The sequence below is a fragment of the Panulirus ornatus genome, chromosome 43, assembly GCF_036320965.1.
Source record: "Panulirus ornatus isolate Po-2019 chromosome 43, ASM3632096v1, whole genome shotgun sequence".
Classification (NCBI taxonomy): domain Eukaryota; kingdom Metazoa; phylum Arthropoda; class Malacostraca; order Decapoda; family Palinuridae; genus Panulirus; species Panulirus ornatus.
In genome coordinates, this window is record NC_092266.1 from 11,598,257 (window position 1) to 11,615,370 (window position 17,114).

General features: G+C 42.3%; 1 protein-coding gene across 7 annotated transcripts in view; it reads left to right on the plus strand.

The window, feature by feature from the left end:
- The window catches only part of LOC139762316 (organic cation transporter protein-like), a 346,799-nt gene that overhangs the window by 226,188 nt on the left and 103,497 nt on the right, over positions 1-17,114 (plus strand). The window contains exon 1 of one of the 7 annotated variants that reach the window (XM_071686953.1): positions 6,209-6,606. The exons of the other annotated variants lie outside the window; for them this stretch is intronic. Coding sequence (XP_071543054.1) covers positions 6,452-6,606 — 155 coding nt within the window. The 5' untranslated portion in view covers positions 6,209-6,451. Of the gene's footprint in view, positions 1-6,208; positions 6,607-17,114 lie in introns of those variants that run through there. 7 annotated transcript variants of the gene reach the window in all.

Genomic DNA, 17,114 nt, shown 5'->3' on the forward strand with positions numbered 1-17,114 from the left:
ACGATGAAGCTGTGAAAGCGCAGTAGGTGTTAGAACGCAATTTTGAAACGGTGGACTGTTGAAACAAAGGCTGTTTGAAGGCAGAGTGGCCAAAATTGTAAGGGCTGTAAGAACGAAGAAGCTGTGAAATCCCACTGGGTATGAGAAAGGCACTAAAGAGTTCAGTGACCCTTAGAACTCTGGGATGGTTAGAACAAGGAGAGGAAGTTTGTGGGACACAGAGGGTCTAAGAGCGCTCTGGCCCGTTAGAACGCAGTACTTGGTAGAACGTGGCTGCTTCCAGAGTTGGCGAGAGTTATTATACATGAAGATGACTCATCTGTCAGGGGAATTTTTTGAGTTAACATGAAAAACTTACTAACAGAGGGTGATTGAAATTATGGCGTCATGAGTTGGTTGTCTTGTAAGATGTGGCTGGCACGAAGGCTAGTGTTGGGGTCTACTGGGCTGGCTGGGTCTTACGCTGGTGGCTTATGGGGGCTGACTTTTTTGAAGGATGACAAAGGGTTTTCACTACCTATGGGCTGACAGAGGGAAGGGGTTCACTCCCTTGTTGGCTGATAGAGGAAAGGAAGGGTGTTTATTGTCTTGTGGGCTGATAGAGGGACGGAGTTCACTACCTTGTGGGCTGATAGAGGGAGGGAGTTCACTACCTTGTGGGCTGATAGAGGGAGGGAGTTCACTACCTTGTGGGCTGATAGAGGAGGGAGTTCACTACCTTGTGGGCTGATAGAGGGAGGGAGTTCACTACCTTGTGGGCTGATAGAGGAGGGAGTTCACTACCTTGTGGGCTGATAGAGGAGGGAGTTCACTACCTTGTGGGCTGATAGAGGGAGGGAGTTCACTACCTTGTGGGCTGACGGAGATCAGTAACTTGGAGACAAGACAAGGTCAAGTGCTGTTGACAGAACGTATACCTGATATCCTCTATCATAATTTTTCACCGGGTTTTATTTACTTGCCTTGAGTGTTAAATGACGATTATGTGAAATTTGATTTACATTACAAAGACAGACAGCAGGAGGTCTGATTGGCCCACGACTGATTTGTGTCAGGAAAAAAAAAATGAAAAAGTTAACTTGATTAGAACATGTGATTCCACTCAGGAGTGTTTGAAGCTATGATCCGACTCCCTGTTGCTGCACATTCTCCTTCTACTGTCCCTGTTGCCGGTGTCGTTTATACAATTGATTTCTGCCGCTTTTCTCAGAGTCTACCTGAATTTATAGAATATTGGTCTGAACGGCTTTTGAAGGTATTTATAGTTTTAGTATTCACTACGTCTGACGGGAACTTATTCCAGTGCTCAACACACCTATTGGAAAAGAAACTTTTTCCCACGTCCGTACTGCATCTTTTAGCTTTGATTTTTATTCCATTTGTCCTGGTAACCGTATTTTTACGTTATCGAACATGTTCAGAATTTTGAACACTTGGATTAAGTCGCCTCGAAGTCTATATTTTTTTAAGGGAGAAGGGATCCAATCGTTTTAATCTCTCTTCGTATGCCAGATTTCTAAGGGATGGGATTAATTTTGTCGCACGTCTTCGTACTTGCTCTAATGTTTCCTCTTCTGTTTTATAGTTTGGAGATCAAAACTGGACTGCATATTCAAGGTGTGGTCTTACTTGAGAATTGTAAAGTGTGAGCATTGTTTCTGGTGTTTTGTAATCTATGTTCCTGGCTGTGAAACTTAACATTTGGTTGCCTTTTTTTACTTTGCTGCTTGACACTGTTTAGTGTATGTCAGACTGTTGCTAATGACAACTCCAAGGTCCTTTTTCTTCATTTACTTAAGTTAGAGAGATTCCGAATAATTTGTAGTCGTAACGTATGTTCTTTTCTTTAAAGTGCATAACTTTACACTTGTCTACATTAAACTTCATTTGCCATCTGCCTGACCACTCTGCTAGTAAGTTAAGATCTCTTTGAATCATTTCGCAGTCCCGCCTGTTTACAGCTCTACCTCCTAGTTTAGTATCGTCAGCAAATTTGGAGATCTTAGATATAAGACCGAGTTTGAGGTCATTAACGTATATTATGAAAAGAATTGGCCCTAGAACCGACCCTTGAGGCACCCCTACTCGTTACGTCTAGCTCATCTGAGGCTTCGCCGTTTAATACTACACGCTGCTTTCTTCCGGTAAGCCAGTCTCTGATCCATGTACAGAGTTCTTCACCAATTCCATGTGCCTCAAATGTGAGTTGATATAAGAGTCGCTTGTGAATTACTGTATCGAAAGCCTTTCGGAAATCCAAATATACTCGTATTTCTGGTTGTTCGATATAATTTTGTGATCTAGAAACGTGACAATTTTATCTCGTTTTATTTTTCCCTTCGTTTTAACCTGACACTGACTAAACTAATTGGATGGTAGTTCAAGGCACACTTTTTGTCTCATTTTATATATGTATATAGGAATAACATTTGCTGGTTTCCAGTCAGTTGGCACCTGACCATCCGATAGAGATTTTGTTGACTATTTTTGAGATTGGGTATATCAACTGTCTCCTGACCTCTTTTAAAAATCTTGGAGCTGTTAGCTGTTGGATTCGTTAGGATTTAATTGGTCCAGGTATTTAAGTACTTCAGAGCTCTTTATTTTCATAACCTGCATCAGATCCTTCAAACATTTTCATTGGTTGCGAAATGCGAGACGTTTCTTCACTTGTGAATACGGAGTTAAGAGAATATGATTCAGTGTGGTAGCCATTTCCTTGTCATTAGTGGTTAGTGTGTCATGTTCCGTTCGTGATGGTCCAGTTCCTTCTTTTGCTCTCTCCCTTTGTCTTATATATATATATATATATATATATATATATATATATATATATATATATATATATATATATATATATTTTTTTTTTTTTTTTTTTTTTTTTTTTACACTTTGTCGCTGTCTCCCGCGTTTGCGAGGTAGCGCAAGGAAACAGACGAAAGAAATGGCCCAACCCCCCCCCATACACATGTATATACATACGTCCACACACGCAAATATACATACCTACACAGCTTTCCATGGTTTACCCCAGACGCTTCACATGTCTTGATTCAATCCACTGACAGCACGTCAACCCCGGTATACCACATTGCTCCAATTCACTCTATTCCTTGCCCTCCTTTCACCCTCCTGCAAGTTCAGGCCCCGATCACACAAAATCTTTTTCACTCCATCTTTCCACCTCCAATATATATATATATATTTTTTTTTATACTATTCGCCATTTCCCGCGATAGCGAGGTAGCGTTAAGAACAGAGGACTGGGCCTTTGAGGGAATACCCTCACCTGGCCCCCTTCTCTGTTCCTTCTTTTGGAAAATTAAAAAAAAAAAAAAAAAAAAAGAGAGGGGAGGATTTCCAGCTCCCTTCCCTTTTAGTCGCCTTCTACGACACGCAGGGAATACGTGGGAAGTATATATATATATATATATATATATATATATATATATATATATATATATATATATATATGAAGAATTCCTGAGAATTAATCTAAACTTTCTAGGGAATTATCTTTTCTTCATCACGTGTACTCTGTTTTATGACCCTCTTACATTCTCTTTAGATTTTGATTAATTCCTTGCGATTTTCATCGGTTCTCATTGATTTGAATTAATTATGTGTTTTCTTCTTTTGGCAATTTAGTCCTTATATTCTATTCATCCATGAGGGTTTTGAAATATCGCAATTTCTCTTCGTAATTCGTGGAATGTGTTTAGTTTCAATCTCGAGTAGCGTGTTTTTGGAATTAGTCCACATTTTCTCTACTATGTGAACGTCAAGAAGTTTGGTCCAATTGATAATGTGAATTTCGTGTATAATCTTTTCAAAATGTGCTCGTCTGTAATCTAGGATCATGAGAGCTTGTTATCATGTATTTCATAATCTAAATTTATCTCTAATCTAATCAAAATGTGATCATTGTTTGACAAACTCTCGCCCGCCTCGCAAGAATTGATTAACTTTTAGTCTCTGGCGAGGCCTTGGAGACGCGTTTACTTGAGCACCTAGGTCAGGGGTTTATTTATTGATTTATTCATTTATTTATTTATTTATTTATTTATTTATTTATTATTATTATTATTATTATTATTATTATTATTATTATTATTATTATTATTATTATTATCATTATTATCATTATTATTATTATTATCATTCTGGTATTATATTATTACTATTATTATTATTATCATTATTGTTATTATTATTAGTTGTAGTGGTAGTAGTAGTAGTAGTAGTAGTAGTAGTAGTAGTAGTAGTAGAAGTAGTGTGTGTGTGTGTGTGTGTGGATGAGATCGGCGGGCGGAGCATGAATGAGGAGCCAATTACTCGTATCAAGCAATGCTGGAACCCTACTCCACCGATCACAGTGTGACGGGAGTGCGATAGATGATAGCTTCAGGGGAAGGTGCTGACACCCTGTGGCTGCCCCCCGTGTGTGCCCCTCACGGTGACGTGTTGTGATTTTGCCTTTCTCCCGTAATTCGGATATTTCCAGTGCCTTCATTCAGCTGGAAAGCAACGTGCAAGGATCTAAAAGTGAATTTAGAAATCTTCCGTCTGGAGTCTTCTTCTTGTATAAGTTGTCAGGCATCAAGATCATGATTATGATGATATTCCAGAGCACTGCTATTCAGCTGTGGAATAGCAGAAACGTGTTACACATAAGTTACTGTATATTACCGTCGGTCCTTGAAACCATAGGGTCTCACTTGCCCCAGATCGTAACAAGTGGAATGAAAAGCCTTCTATTATATGATCTCTCTTGCTGTCACCTTTCTTGGACCATCGTGTCCTTCCGCTGTCATTTCTCCGTCTTTCACTTCGTTCAACAGGTAAGGTTTTTGACTTGTGGTCGGAGGAGCAGATGTACATGGATGTGTCCAGGCCCCGCAAGACCCGGACCCGGGACACACGATGAACACCTCCCTCTCTAATGACAGTTTTGTCTTCGTGGAGACGAACCACATGAAGGTTGGCCAACATGCGTAACCCCTACCATTATGCAGGGAAAACTGTGGTTTTTTTCCTTCCTTCCGTCTTTCCCTGACTCTGCAATTCTTCCATCTTTGACAAATACATTATTTTGTTCTTATCAACCAACGTGGCTTCAAATGGGGCACACTTTCGCCCATGCAGTGTTGTCTGCTGTGTGAAAAATGTGTGAAATACTAATGGAGAACAGCTGAGATGTAGAGGGAGGAGGGAGAAGAATCTGGTGGGGATTAGATATACGAAGTAAAGGAGGAACGTTATGTTGGGAGAATGGGTAGAGATTCTGCAGATCAACGGTATAGGATGAAGGAAGGAGGATTGTAGTGGGGAATGTGAGGTGGGTATCGCTGGGGGGAGGAAAGTGGTGGGATGAGTGTCAGTTAGAGGAGGAGGAGTCAGTGTAATGTGGTAGGATGCGTAAGGGGTGATATCAGGTGACCCTAAGTCACTTTGCAGTGGAGTGTCTGTTATTTATTTGCCATTACGTTTGGGTAAGAGAGATAACCAGCCTTCGTGCTGAGCCGCGTGCCTTATGACATGCAGGCCAGACTCTGATGGTGTGGTGAACGATGGATGTAATTATGGACATATCGTCCCGCAGGCAGATGGACAGGTGATCTTGCATGAGTGAGTCCGGAGATTATTGTACGTACAGAGGGCAGGGAGGAACAGATATGTTGTGATTAACTGTATCACAGGTATTACAGGTACCGTGGCTCATAATGATGTAAGCAAAGATAACGAAAGCATGATAGCTTCGAAGATCTGGTGGTTGACTCGCCAGTCATTCTACTGTGGCCGTTGTGATCATATAAAGCGCTGTGCCTCCATGCAGACCTAGTTCTGTCGCAGCTTACAGTGAACTCGGTCATTTTGGTCGACGTTGACCCGATTGTGGCCTTTCTTGGTGACGTTTTGTGATTGCTTTCCTCCTGTAATTCATGTTTCCTGTAGCTTTAACTGCAGTGTTAAGCAGCGAGCTTCGAACAGTATTTGAAGTGAGATTTTATGTCTTTTGTAGATTTCATTTGTGATGATTTGTCAGATAGTAACATTGTGAACGCAGACTCCCTTATTTATATAAAAAAAAGAATTCATCTTAGTGAGAAAAAAAATTTCTTTTACTTCCTCAACAGTGCTTTTAATGAAAGTAATTAATTCATAGAATTTTCACAAGGGAAGGACTTGTGTCACAATTCTCACCATTTAACATTGACTTTATAAAGAGCTTCTGTGAGAGGGAGTCGTTCTCCCACCTCTCAGGACCTCAACATTACCATATCGGCGACCGTACCTCTCAGCCAGGAACCATCTCATCTTGGCAAGACTCTTTAATACATACTTGGTGGAACTTCGTTCTCAGAAGATACTCTCTGTGGGGGAAACTGTTTTCAACGTTGAACTGCTGCTAAGTTAGCTAGGCTTTTGCTTGGCCATTGGATGTGCCAAGATGAGCAAGGAACTTAACTACGATGAGATATTGGACGTCATCGGGCCCATGGGCAAGTACTCAGTCATGGTCCTCAGCCTCGCGTGTTTGGTGGTTTTCTTTTGCCCCATGAGCCTGTCTGAGGACAACTTCATCAGACATATAAACCCCTACAGGTATACACAATGTCGCACCTTCCGTCTGAGGTACACACACACACACACACACACACACACACACACACACACACACACACACACACACACACACCACCTTTCGTCCCAGTTACACATTCTAACGGCATATCTTATTTACAGGAACTGGAAATAGCTTGAGTGTTTTGGGAGGTCCTTATAAAAGATGGCTTAGAAATAGTCCTTATGAAGTTAGGGCACTTGGCTTGCAGGCCTTTGCTCTGTCGTTTTGCAGTTCTAATCATTTGCTGTGAGCAGGAAAACAATATTTGTACACAATGATACAGTTAGATTTTTACCCCATAGATATTATGAGGTAGATAATGAAATATGCACATGGTATGGTATGTGATGGTTGACGTCAGCACCTACAAGTGTTTTGAACTTGGAGCGATCAAGATCAAGCTCTGAAATTATGTGATTATGAAGGTTCCAGCTGTACCCTGGTTATACTAGCTGTACCCTGGTTATACTAGCTGTACCCTGGTTATACTAGCTGTACCCTGGTTATACCAAATGCACCCCTGTTATTCCAGATGCACCACTGTTACACCAGATGCATCCCTGTTATACTAGATACATCTCTGTTATACCAGACGCACCTCTGTTATACCAGATGCACACCTGGTGTACCAGTTGTGCTAGTTATTCCAGTAGCAGGCGTTACACCTGCTGTCTCCCTTACAGTAGATGCACCCCAGCTATACCAGCTTCAGCCCTGTTATACTAGCTGTGCGCCAGTTATAGCTGTACCTGTGTTATCTTATGTGTACCCCCAGTTATACCAACAGTAATTCTCTGTCAAGTAAATCATTGCTGAATTATTAGAATTAAGAATGTATTTTTAGCCAATGGAAGGCCTCTGGAGATGTATTCAGAATGTGTAGCGTGTTGTTGATTGGTAATGGTGAATTGCTATGTGATAAACTGGCATAATATCAATGTGAAGGGCCATCTTCAGACTAGCCCATATTGTCTCAGGTCATCATCAGCAACTGTGCTACGACTGAGAGACCGAGAGACAAATGGCCACTGAGAGAGACAGAGAGAACTGTTCCATAAACGAATTATTTTGCTGCCTCAACCAACACGGTTTCTAGCGGTGCATACTTACGCTCGTTTTTTATTGCCTATTGTATAAAAGATATTTGAAATACTGATGTAGAATACCTGAAATATAGAGGGACTAGCTAGAAGCATCTGAGGAAGATTAGATAAAAGGGAGGAAAGGAGGAACGTTATGTTGGGAGAATGGATAGAGATTCTGCAGATCAACGGTATAGGATGAAGGAAGGAGGATTGTAGTGGGGAATGTGAGGTGGGTATCGCTGGGGGGAGGAAAGTGGTGGGATGAGTGTCAGTTAGAGGAGGAGGAGTCAGTGTAATGTGGTAGGATGCGTAAGAGGTGATAACAGGTGACCCTAAGGCACTTTGCAGTAGAGTGTCTGTTATTTATTTGCCATTACGTTTGGGTAAGAGAGATAACCATCCTTCGTGCTGAGCCGCGTGCCTTATGACATGCAGGCCAGACTCTGATGGTGTGGTGAACGATGGATGTAATTATGGACATATCGTCCCGCAGGCAGGTGGACAGGTGATCTTGCATGAGTGAGTCCGGAGATTATTGTACGTACAGAGGGCAGGGAGGAACAGATATGTTGTGATTAACTGTATCATAGATACTGTGGGTCATAATGATGTAAGCAAAGATAACGAAAGCATGATAGCTTCGAAGATCTGGTGGTTGACTCGCCAGTCATTCTACTGTGGCCGTTGTGATCATATGAAGCGCTGTGCCTCCATGCAGACCTAGTTCTGTCGCAGCTTACAGTGAACTCGGTCATTTTGGTCGACGTTGACCCGATTGTGGCCTTTCTTGGTGACGTTTTGTGATTGCTTTCCTCCTGTAATTCCTATATTTCCTGTTGCTTTAAGTAAAGTGTTAAGCAACAAGCTTCAAACAGGACTTAAAGTGAAATTATGTACTTTTGTGATGTCAATTTCATCTGTAATGATTTGTCAGAGAAGTTACATTGTGAACGGAAACTCTTATTTCTGCCAAAGTTTTTCTCGTAGTAAGAAATAATGCCTTTGATGTTAAATTCCTCATGAGCACTTTTTATGAAAGTAATTAATTCATAGAATTTTCACAAGGGAAAGACTTGCGTCACAATTCTCACCATTTAACATTGACTTTATAAAGAGCTTCTGTGAGAGGGAGTCGTTCTCCCACCTCTCAGGACCTCAACATTACCATATCGGCGACCGTACCTCTCAGCCAGGAACCATCTCATCTTTGCAAGACGCTTTAATGCATACTTGGTGGAACTTCGTTCTCAGAAGATACTCTATGTGGGGGAAACTGTTTTCAACGTTGAACTGCTGCTAAGTTAGCTAGGCTTTTGCTTGGCAATTGGATGTGCCAAGATGAGCAAGGAACTTAACTACGATGAGATATTGGACGTCATCGGGCCCATGGGCAAGTACTCAGTCATGGTCCTCAGCCTCTCGTGTTTGGTGGCGTTCATGAGTTCCATGACCATGGTTGAGGACGTCTTTGTCGGCCATAAAAACCCCTACAGGTATACATAATGTCGCGCCTTCCGTCTGAGGTACACACACACACACACACACACACACACACACACACACACACACACACACACACACACCTTTCGTCCCAGTTACACATTCTAACGGCATATCTTATTTACAGGAACTGGAAATAGCTTGAGTGTTTTGGGAGGTTCTTATAAAAGATGGCTTAGAAATAGTCCTTATGAAGTTAGGGCACTTGGCTTGCAGGCCTTTGCTCTGTCGTTTTGCAGTTCTAATCATTTGCTGTGAGCAGGAAAACAATATTTGTACACAATGATACAGTTAGATTTTTACCCCATAGATATTATGAGGTAGATAATGAAATATGCACATGGTATGGTATGTGATGGTTGACGTCAGCACCTACAAGTGTTTTGAACTTGGAGCGATCAAGATCAAGCTCTGAAATTATGTGATTATGAAGGTTCCAGCTGTACCCTGGTTATACTAGCTGTACCCTGGTTATACTAGCTGTACCCTGGTTATACTAGACCTGTAACCCCTGTTATTCCAGATGCACCACTGTTACACCAGATGCATCCCTGTTATACTAGATACATCTCTGTTATACCAGACGCACCTCTGTTATACCAGATGCACACCTGGTGTACCAGTTGTGCTAGTTATTCCAGTAGCAGGCGTTACACCTGCTGTCTCCCTTACAGTAGATGCACCCCAGCTATACCAGCTTCAGCCCTGTTATACTAGCTGTGCGCCAGTTATAGCTGTACCTGTGTTATCTTATGTGTACCCCCAGTTATACCAACAGTAATTCTCTGTCAAGTAAACCATTGCTGAATTATTAGAATTAAGAATGTATTTTTAGCCAATGGAAGGCCTCTGGAGATGTATTCAGAATGTGTAGCGTGTTGTTGATTGGTAATGGTGAATTGCTATGTGATAAACTGGCATAATATCAATGTGAAGGGCCATCTTCAGACTAGCCCATATTGTCTCAGGTCATCATCAGCAACTGTGCTACGACTGAGAGACCGAGAGACAAATGGTCACTGAGAGAGACAGAGAGAACTGTTCCATAAACGAATTATTTTGCTGCCTCAACCAACACGGTTTCTAGCGGTGCATACTTACGCTCGTTTTTTATTGCCTACTGTATAAAAGATATTTGAAATACTGATGTAGAATACCTGAAATATAGAGGGACTAGCTAGAAGAATCTGAGGAAGATTAGATAAAAGGGAGGAAAGGAGGAACGTTATGTTGGGAGAATGGATAGAGATTCTGCAGATCAACGGTATAGGATGAAGGAAGGAGGATTGTAGTGGGGAATGTGAGGTGGGTATCGCTGGGGGGAGGAAAGTGGTGGGATGAGTGTCAGTTAGAGGAGGAGGAGTCAGTGTAATGTGGTAGGATGCGTAAGAGGTGATATCAGGTGACCCTAAGGCACTTTGCAGTGGAGTGTCTGTTATTTATTTGCCATTACGTTTGGGTAAGAGAGATAACCAGCCTTCGTGCTGAGCCGCGTGCCTTATGACATGCAGGCCAGACTCTGATGGTGTGGTGAACGATGGATGTAATTATGGACATATCGTCCCGCAGGCAGGTGGACAGGTGATCTTGCATGAGTGAGTCCGGAGATTATTGTACGTACAGAGGGCAGGGAGGAACAGATATGTTGTGATTAACTGTATCACAGGTACTGTGGGTCATAATGATGTAAGCAAAGATAACGAAAGCATGATAGCTTCGAAGATCTGGTGGTTGACTCGCCAGTCATTCTACTGTGGCCGTTGTGATCATATGAAGCGCTGTGCCTCCATGCAGACCTAGTTCTGTCGCAGCTTACAGTGAACTCGGTCATTTTGGTCGACGTTGACCCGATTGTGGCCTTTCTTGGTGACGTTTTGTGATTGCCTTCCTCTTGTAATGCTGATATTTCCAGTAGCTTTGAGTGAAGTTTTAAGCAGCGAGCTTCGAAATGAAATTATGTCTTTCTCTTGTAAATTTCATCTGTAATGTTTTGTCAGATTGTGAAGGTAAACTCCATTATTTCTGCAAATTATTTCTCGTAGTGAAAAAGAATACCTTTAATTTTAGCTTTCTCAAGAGCACTTTTTATGAAAGTAATTAATTCATAGAATTTTCACAAGGGAAAGACTTGTGTCACAATTCTCACCATTTAACATTGACTTTATAAAGAGCTTCTGTGAGAGGGAGTCGTTCTCCCACCTCTCAGGACCTCAACATTACCATATCGGCGACCGTACCTCTCAGCCAGGAACCATCTCATCTTGGCAAGACTCTTTAATACATACTTGGTGGAACTTCGTTCTCAGAAGATACTCTCTGTGGGGGAAACTGTTTTCAACGTTGAACTGCTGCTAAGTTAGCTAGGCTTTTGCTTGGCCATTGGATGTGCCAAGATGAGCAAGGAACTTAACTACGATGAGATATTGGACGTCATCGGGCCCATGGGCAAGTACTCAGTCATGGTCCTCAGCCTCTCGTGTTTGACGGCATTCATGAGCCCCATGTCCACGGTTGAGGACGTCTTTGTCGGCCATATAAACCCCTACAGGTATACATAATGTCGCGCCTGAGGTACACACACACACACACACACACACACACACACACACACACACACACACACACCTTTCGTCCCAGTTACACATTCTAACGGCATATCTTATTTACAGGAACTGGAAATAGCTTGAGTGTTTTGGGAGGTCTTATAAAAGATGGCTTAGAAATAGTCCTTATGAAGTTAGGGCACTTGGCTTGCAGGCCTTTGCTCTGTCGTTTTGCAGTTCTAATCATTTGCTGTGAGCAGGAAAACAATATTTGTACACAATGATACAGTTAGATTTTTACCCCATAGATATTATGAGGTAGATAATGAAATATGCACATGGTATGGTATGTGATGGTTGACGTCAGCACCTACAAGTGTTTTGAACTTGGAGCGATCAAGATCAAGCTCTGAAATTATGTGATTATGAAGGTTCCAGCTGTACCCTGGTTATACTAGCTGTACCCTGGTTATACTAGCTGTACCCTGGTTATACTAGCTGTACCCTGGTTATACCAAATGCACCCCTGTTATTCCAGATGCACCACTGTTACACCAGATGCATCCCTGTTATACTAGATACATCTCTGTTATACCAGACGCACCTCTGTTATACCAGATGCACACCTGGTGTACCAGTTGTGCTAGTTATTCCAGTAGCAGGCGTTACACCTGCTGTCTCCCTTACAGTAGCTGCACCCCAGCTATACCAGCTTCAGCCCTGTTATACTAGCTGTGCGCCAGTTATAGCTGTACCTGTGTTATCTTATGTGTACCCCCAGTTATACCAACAGTATTTCTCTGTCAAGTAAACCATTGCTGAATTATTAGAATTAAGAATGTATTTTTAGCCAATGGAAGGCTTCTGGAGATGTGTTCAGAATGTGTAGCGTGTTGTTGATTGGTAATGGTGAATTGGTATGTGGTAAACTGGCATAATATCAATGTGAAGGGCCATCTTCAGACTAGCCCATATTGTCTCAGGTCATCATCAGCAACTGTGCTACGACTGAGAGACCGAGAGACAAATGGTCACTGAGAGAGACAGAGAGAACTGTTCCATAAACGAATTATTTTGCTGCCTCAACCAACACGGTTTCTAGCGGTGCATACTTACGCTCGTTTTTTATTGCCTACTGTATAAAAGATATTTGAAATACTGATGTAGAATACCTGAAATATAGAGGGACTAGCTAGAAGAATCTGAGGAAGATTAGATAAAAGGGAGGAAAGGAGGAACGTTATGATGGGAGAATGGATAGAGATTCTGCAGAGCAACGGTATAGGATGAAGGAAGGAGGATTGTAGTGGGGAATGTGAGGTGGGTATCGCTGGGGGGAGGAAAGTGGTGGGATGAGTGTCAGTTAGAGGAGGAGGAGTCAGTGTAATGTGGTAGGATGCGTAAGAGGTGATATCAAGTGACCCTAAGGCACTTTGCAGTGGAGTGTCTGTTATTTATTTGCCATTACGTTTGGGTAAGAGAGATAACCAGCCTTCGTGCTGAGCCGCGTGCCTTATGACATGCAGGCCAGACTCTGATGGTGTGGTGAACGATGGATGTAATTATGGACATATCGTCCCGCAGGCAGGTGGACAGGTGACCTTGCATGAGGGAGTCCGGAGATTATTGTACCTACAGAGGGCAGGGAGGAACAGATATGTTGTGATTAACTGTATCATAGATACTGTGGGTCATAATGATGTAAGGGGAAATATCGAAAGCATGATAACTTCATCTGATAGTTGACTCGCCATTCATTGTTCGGCGGCCACTATCATATGAAGCGCTGTGCCTCCATGCAGACTTAGTTCTGTCGCAGCTTACAGTGAACTCGGTCGTTTTGGTCGACGTTGACCCGATTGTGGCCTTTCTTGGTGACGTTTTGTGATTGCTTTCCTCCTGTAATTCCTATATTTCCTGTTGCTTTAAGTAAAGTGTTAAGCAACAAGCTTCAAACAGGACTTAAAGTGAAATTATGTACTTTTATGATGTCAATTTCATCTGTAATGATTTGTCAGAGAAGTTACATTGTGAACGGAAACTCTCTTATTTCTGCCAAAGTTTTTCTCGTAGTAAGAAATAATGCCTTTGATTTTAAATTCCTCAAGAGCACTTTTTATGAAAGTAATTAATTCATAGAATTTTCACAAGGGAAAGTCTTGCGTCACAATTTTCACCATTTAACATTGACTTTATAAAGAGCTTCTGTGAGAGGGAGTCGTTCTCCCACCTCTCAGGACCTCAACATTACCATATCGGCGACCGTACCTCTCAGCCAGGAACCATCTCATCTTGGCAAGACTCTTTAATACATACTTGGTGGAACTTCGTTCTCAGAAGATACTCTCTGTGGGGGAAACTGTTTTCAACGTTGAACTGCTGCTAAGTTAGCTAGGCTTTTGCTTGGCCATTGGATGTGCCAAGATGAGCAAGGAACTTAACTACGATGAGATAATGGACGTCATCGGGCCCATGGGCAAGTACTCAGTCATGGTCCTCAGCCTCTCGTGTTTGACGGCATTCATGAGCCCCATGTCCACGGTTGAGGACGTCTTTGTCGGCCATATAAACCCCTACAGGTATACATAATGTCGCGCCTGAGGTACACTCACACACACACACACACACACACACACACACACACACACACACACACACACACACACACCTTTCGTCCCAGTTACACATTCTAACGGCATATCTTATTTACAGGAACTGGAAATAGCTTGAGTGTTTTGGGAGGTCCTTATAAAAGATGGCTTAGAAATAGTCCTTATGAAGTTAGGGCACTTGGCTTGCAGGCCTTTGCTCTGTCGTTTTGCAGTTCTAATCATTTGCTGTGAGCAGGAAAACAATATTTGTACACAATGATACAGTTAGATTTTTACCCCATAGATATTATGAGGTAGATAATGAAATATGCACATGGTATGGTATGTGATGGTTGACGTCAGCACCTACAAGTGTTTTGAACTTGGAGCGATCAAGATCAAGCTCTGAAATTATGTGATTATGAAGGTTCCAGCTGTACCCTGGTTATACTAGCTGTACCCTGGTTATACTAGCTGTACCCTGGTTATACTAGCTGTACCCTGGTTATACCAAATGCACCCCTGTTATTCCAGATGCACCACTGTTACACCAGATGCATCCCTGTTATACTAGATACATCTCTGTTATACCAGACGCACCTCTGTTATACCAGATGCACACCTGGTGTACCAGTTGTGCTAGTTATTCCAGTAGCAGGCGTTACACCTGCTGTCTCCCTTACAGTAGATGCACCCCAGCTATACCAGCTTCAGCCCTGTTATACTAGCTGTGCGCCAGTTATAGCTGTACCTGTGTTATCTTATGTGTACCCCCAGTTATACCAACAGTAATTCTCTGTCAAGTAAACCATTGCTGAATTATTAGAATTAAGAATGTATTTTTAGCCAATGGAAGGCCTCTGGAGATGTGTTCAGAATGTGTAGCGTGTTGTTGATTGGTAATGGTGAATTGGTATGTGGTAAACTGGCATAATATCAATGTGAAGGGCCATCTTCAGACTAGCCCATATTGTCTCAGGTCATCATCAGCAACTGTGCTACGACTGAGAGACCGAGAGACAAATGGTCACTGAGAGAGACAGAGAGAACTGTTCCATAAACGAATTATTTTGCTGCCTCAACCAACACGGTTTCTAGCGGTGCATACTTACGCTCGTTTTTTATTGCCTACTGTATAAAAGATATTTGAAATACTGATGTAGAATACCTGAAATATAGAGGGACTAGCTAGAAGAATCTGAGGAAGATTAGATAAAAGGGAGGAAAGGAGGAACGTTATGATGGGAGAATGGATAGAGATTCTGCAGAGCAACGGTATAGGATGAAGGAAGGAGGATTGTAGTGGGGAATGTGAGGTGGGTATCGCTGGGGGGAGGAAAGTGGTGGGATGAGTGTCAGTTAGAGGAGGAGGAGTCAGTGTAATGTGGTAGGATGCGTAAGGGGTGATATCAGGTGACCCTAAGTCACTTTGCAGTGGAGTGTCTGTTATTTATTTGCCATTACGTTTGGGTAAGAGAGATAACCAGCCTTCGTGCTGAGCCGTGTGCCTTATGACATGCAGGCCAGACTCTGATGGTGTGGTGAACGATGGATGTAATTATGGACATATCGTCCCGCAGGCAGGTGGACAGGTGATCTTGCATGAGTGAGTCCGGAGATTATTGTACGTACAGAGGGCAGGGAGGAACAGATATGTTGTGATTAACTGTATCACAGGTACTGTGGGTCATAATGATGTAAGGGGAAATATCGAAAGCATGATAACTTCATCTGATAGTTGACTCGCCATTCATTGTTCGGCGGCCACTATCATATGAAGCGCTGTGCCTCCATGCAGACTTAGTTCTGTCGCAGCTTACAGTGAACTCGGTCGTTTTGGTCGACGTTGACCCGATTGTGGCCTTTCTTGGTGACGTTTTGTGATTGCTTTCCTCCTGTAATTCCTATATTTCCTGTTGCTTTAAGTAAAGTGTTAAGCAACAAGCTTCAAACAGGACTTAAAGTGAAATTATGTACTTTTGTGATGTCAATTTCATCTGTAATGATTTGTCAGAGAAGTTACATTGTGAACGGAAACTCTCTTATTTCTGCCAAAGTTTTTCTCGTAGTAAGAAATAATGCCTTTGATTTTAAATTCCTCAAGAGCACTTTTTATGAAAGTAATTAATTCATAGAATTTTCACAAGGGAAAGACTTGTGTCACAATTCTTACCATTTAACATTGACTTTATAAAGAGCTTCTGTGAGAGGGAGTCGTTCTCCCACCTCTCAGGACCTCAACATTACCATATCGGCGACCGTACCTCTCAGCCAGGAACCATCTCATCTTGGCAAGACTCTTTAATACATACTTGGTGGAACTTCGTTCTCAGAAGATACTCTCTGTGGGGGAAACTGTTTTCAACGTTGAACTGCTGCTAAGTTAGCTAGGCTTTTGCTTGGCCATTGGATGTGCCAAGATGAGCAAGGAACTTAACTACGATGAGATATTGGACGTCATCGGGCCCATGGGCAAGTACTCAGTCATGGTCCTCATCCTCTCGTGTTTGACGGCATTCATGAGCCCCATGTCCACGGTTGAGGACGTCTTTGTCGGCCATATAAACCCCTACAGGTATACATAATGTCGCGTATGAGGTACACTCACACACACACACACACACACACACACACACACACACACACACACACACACACACACACACACCTTTCGTCCCAGTTACACATTCTAACGGCATATCTTATTTACAGGAACTGGAAATAGCTTGAGTGTTTTGGGAGGTCCTTATAAAAGATGGCTTAGAAA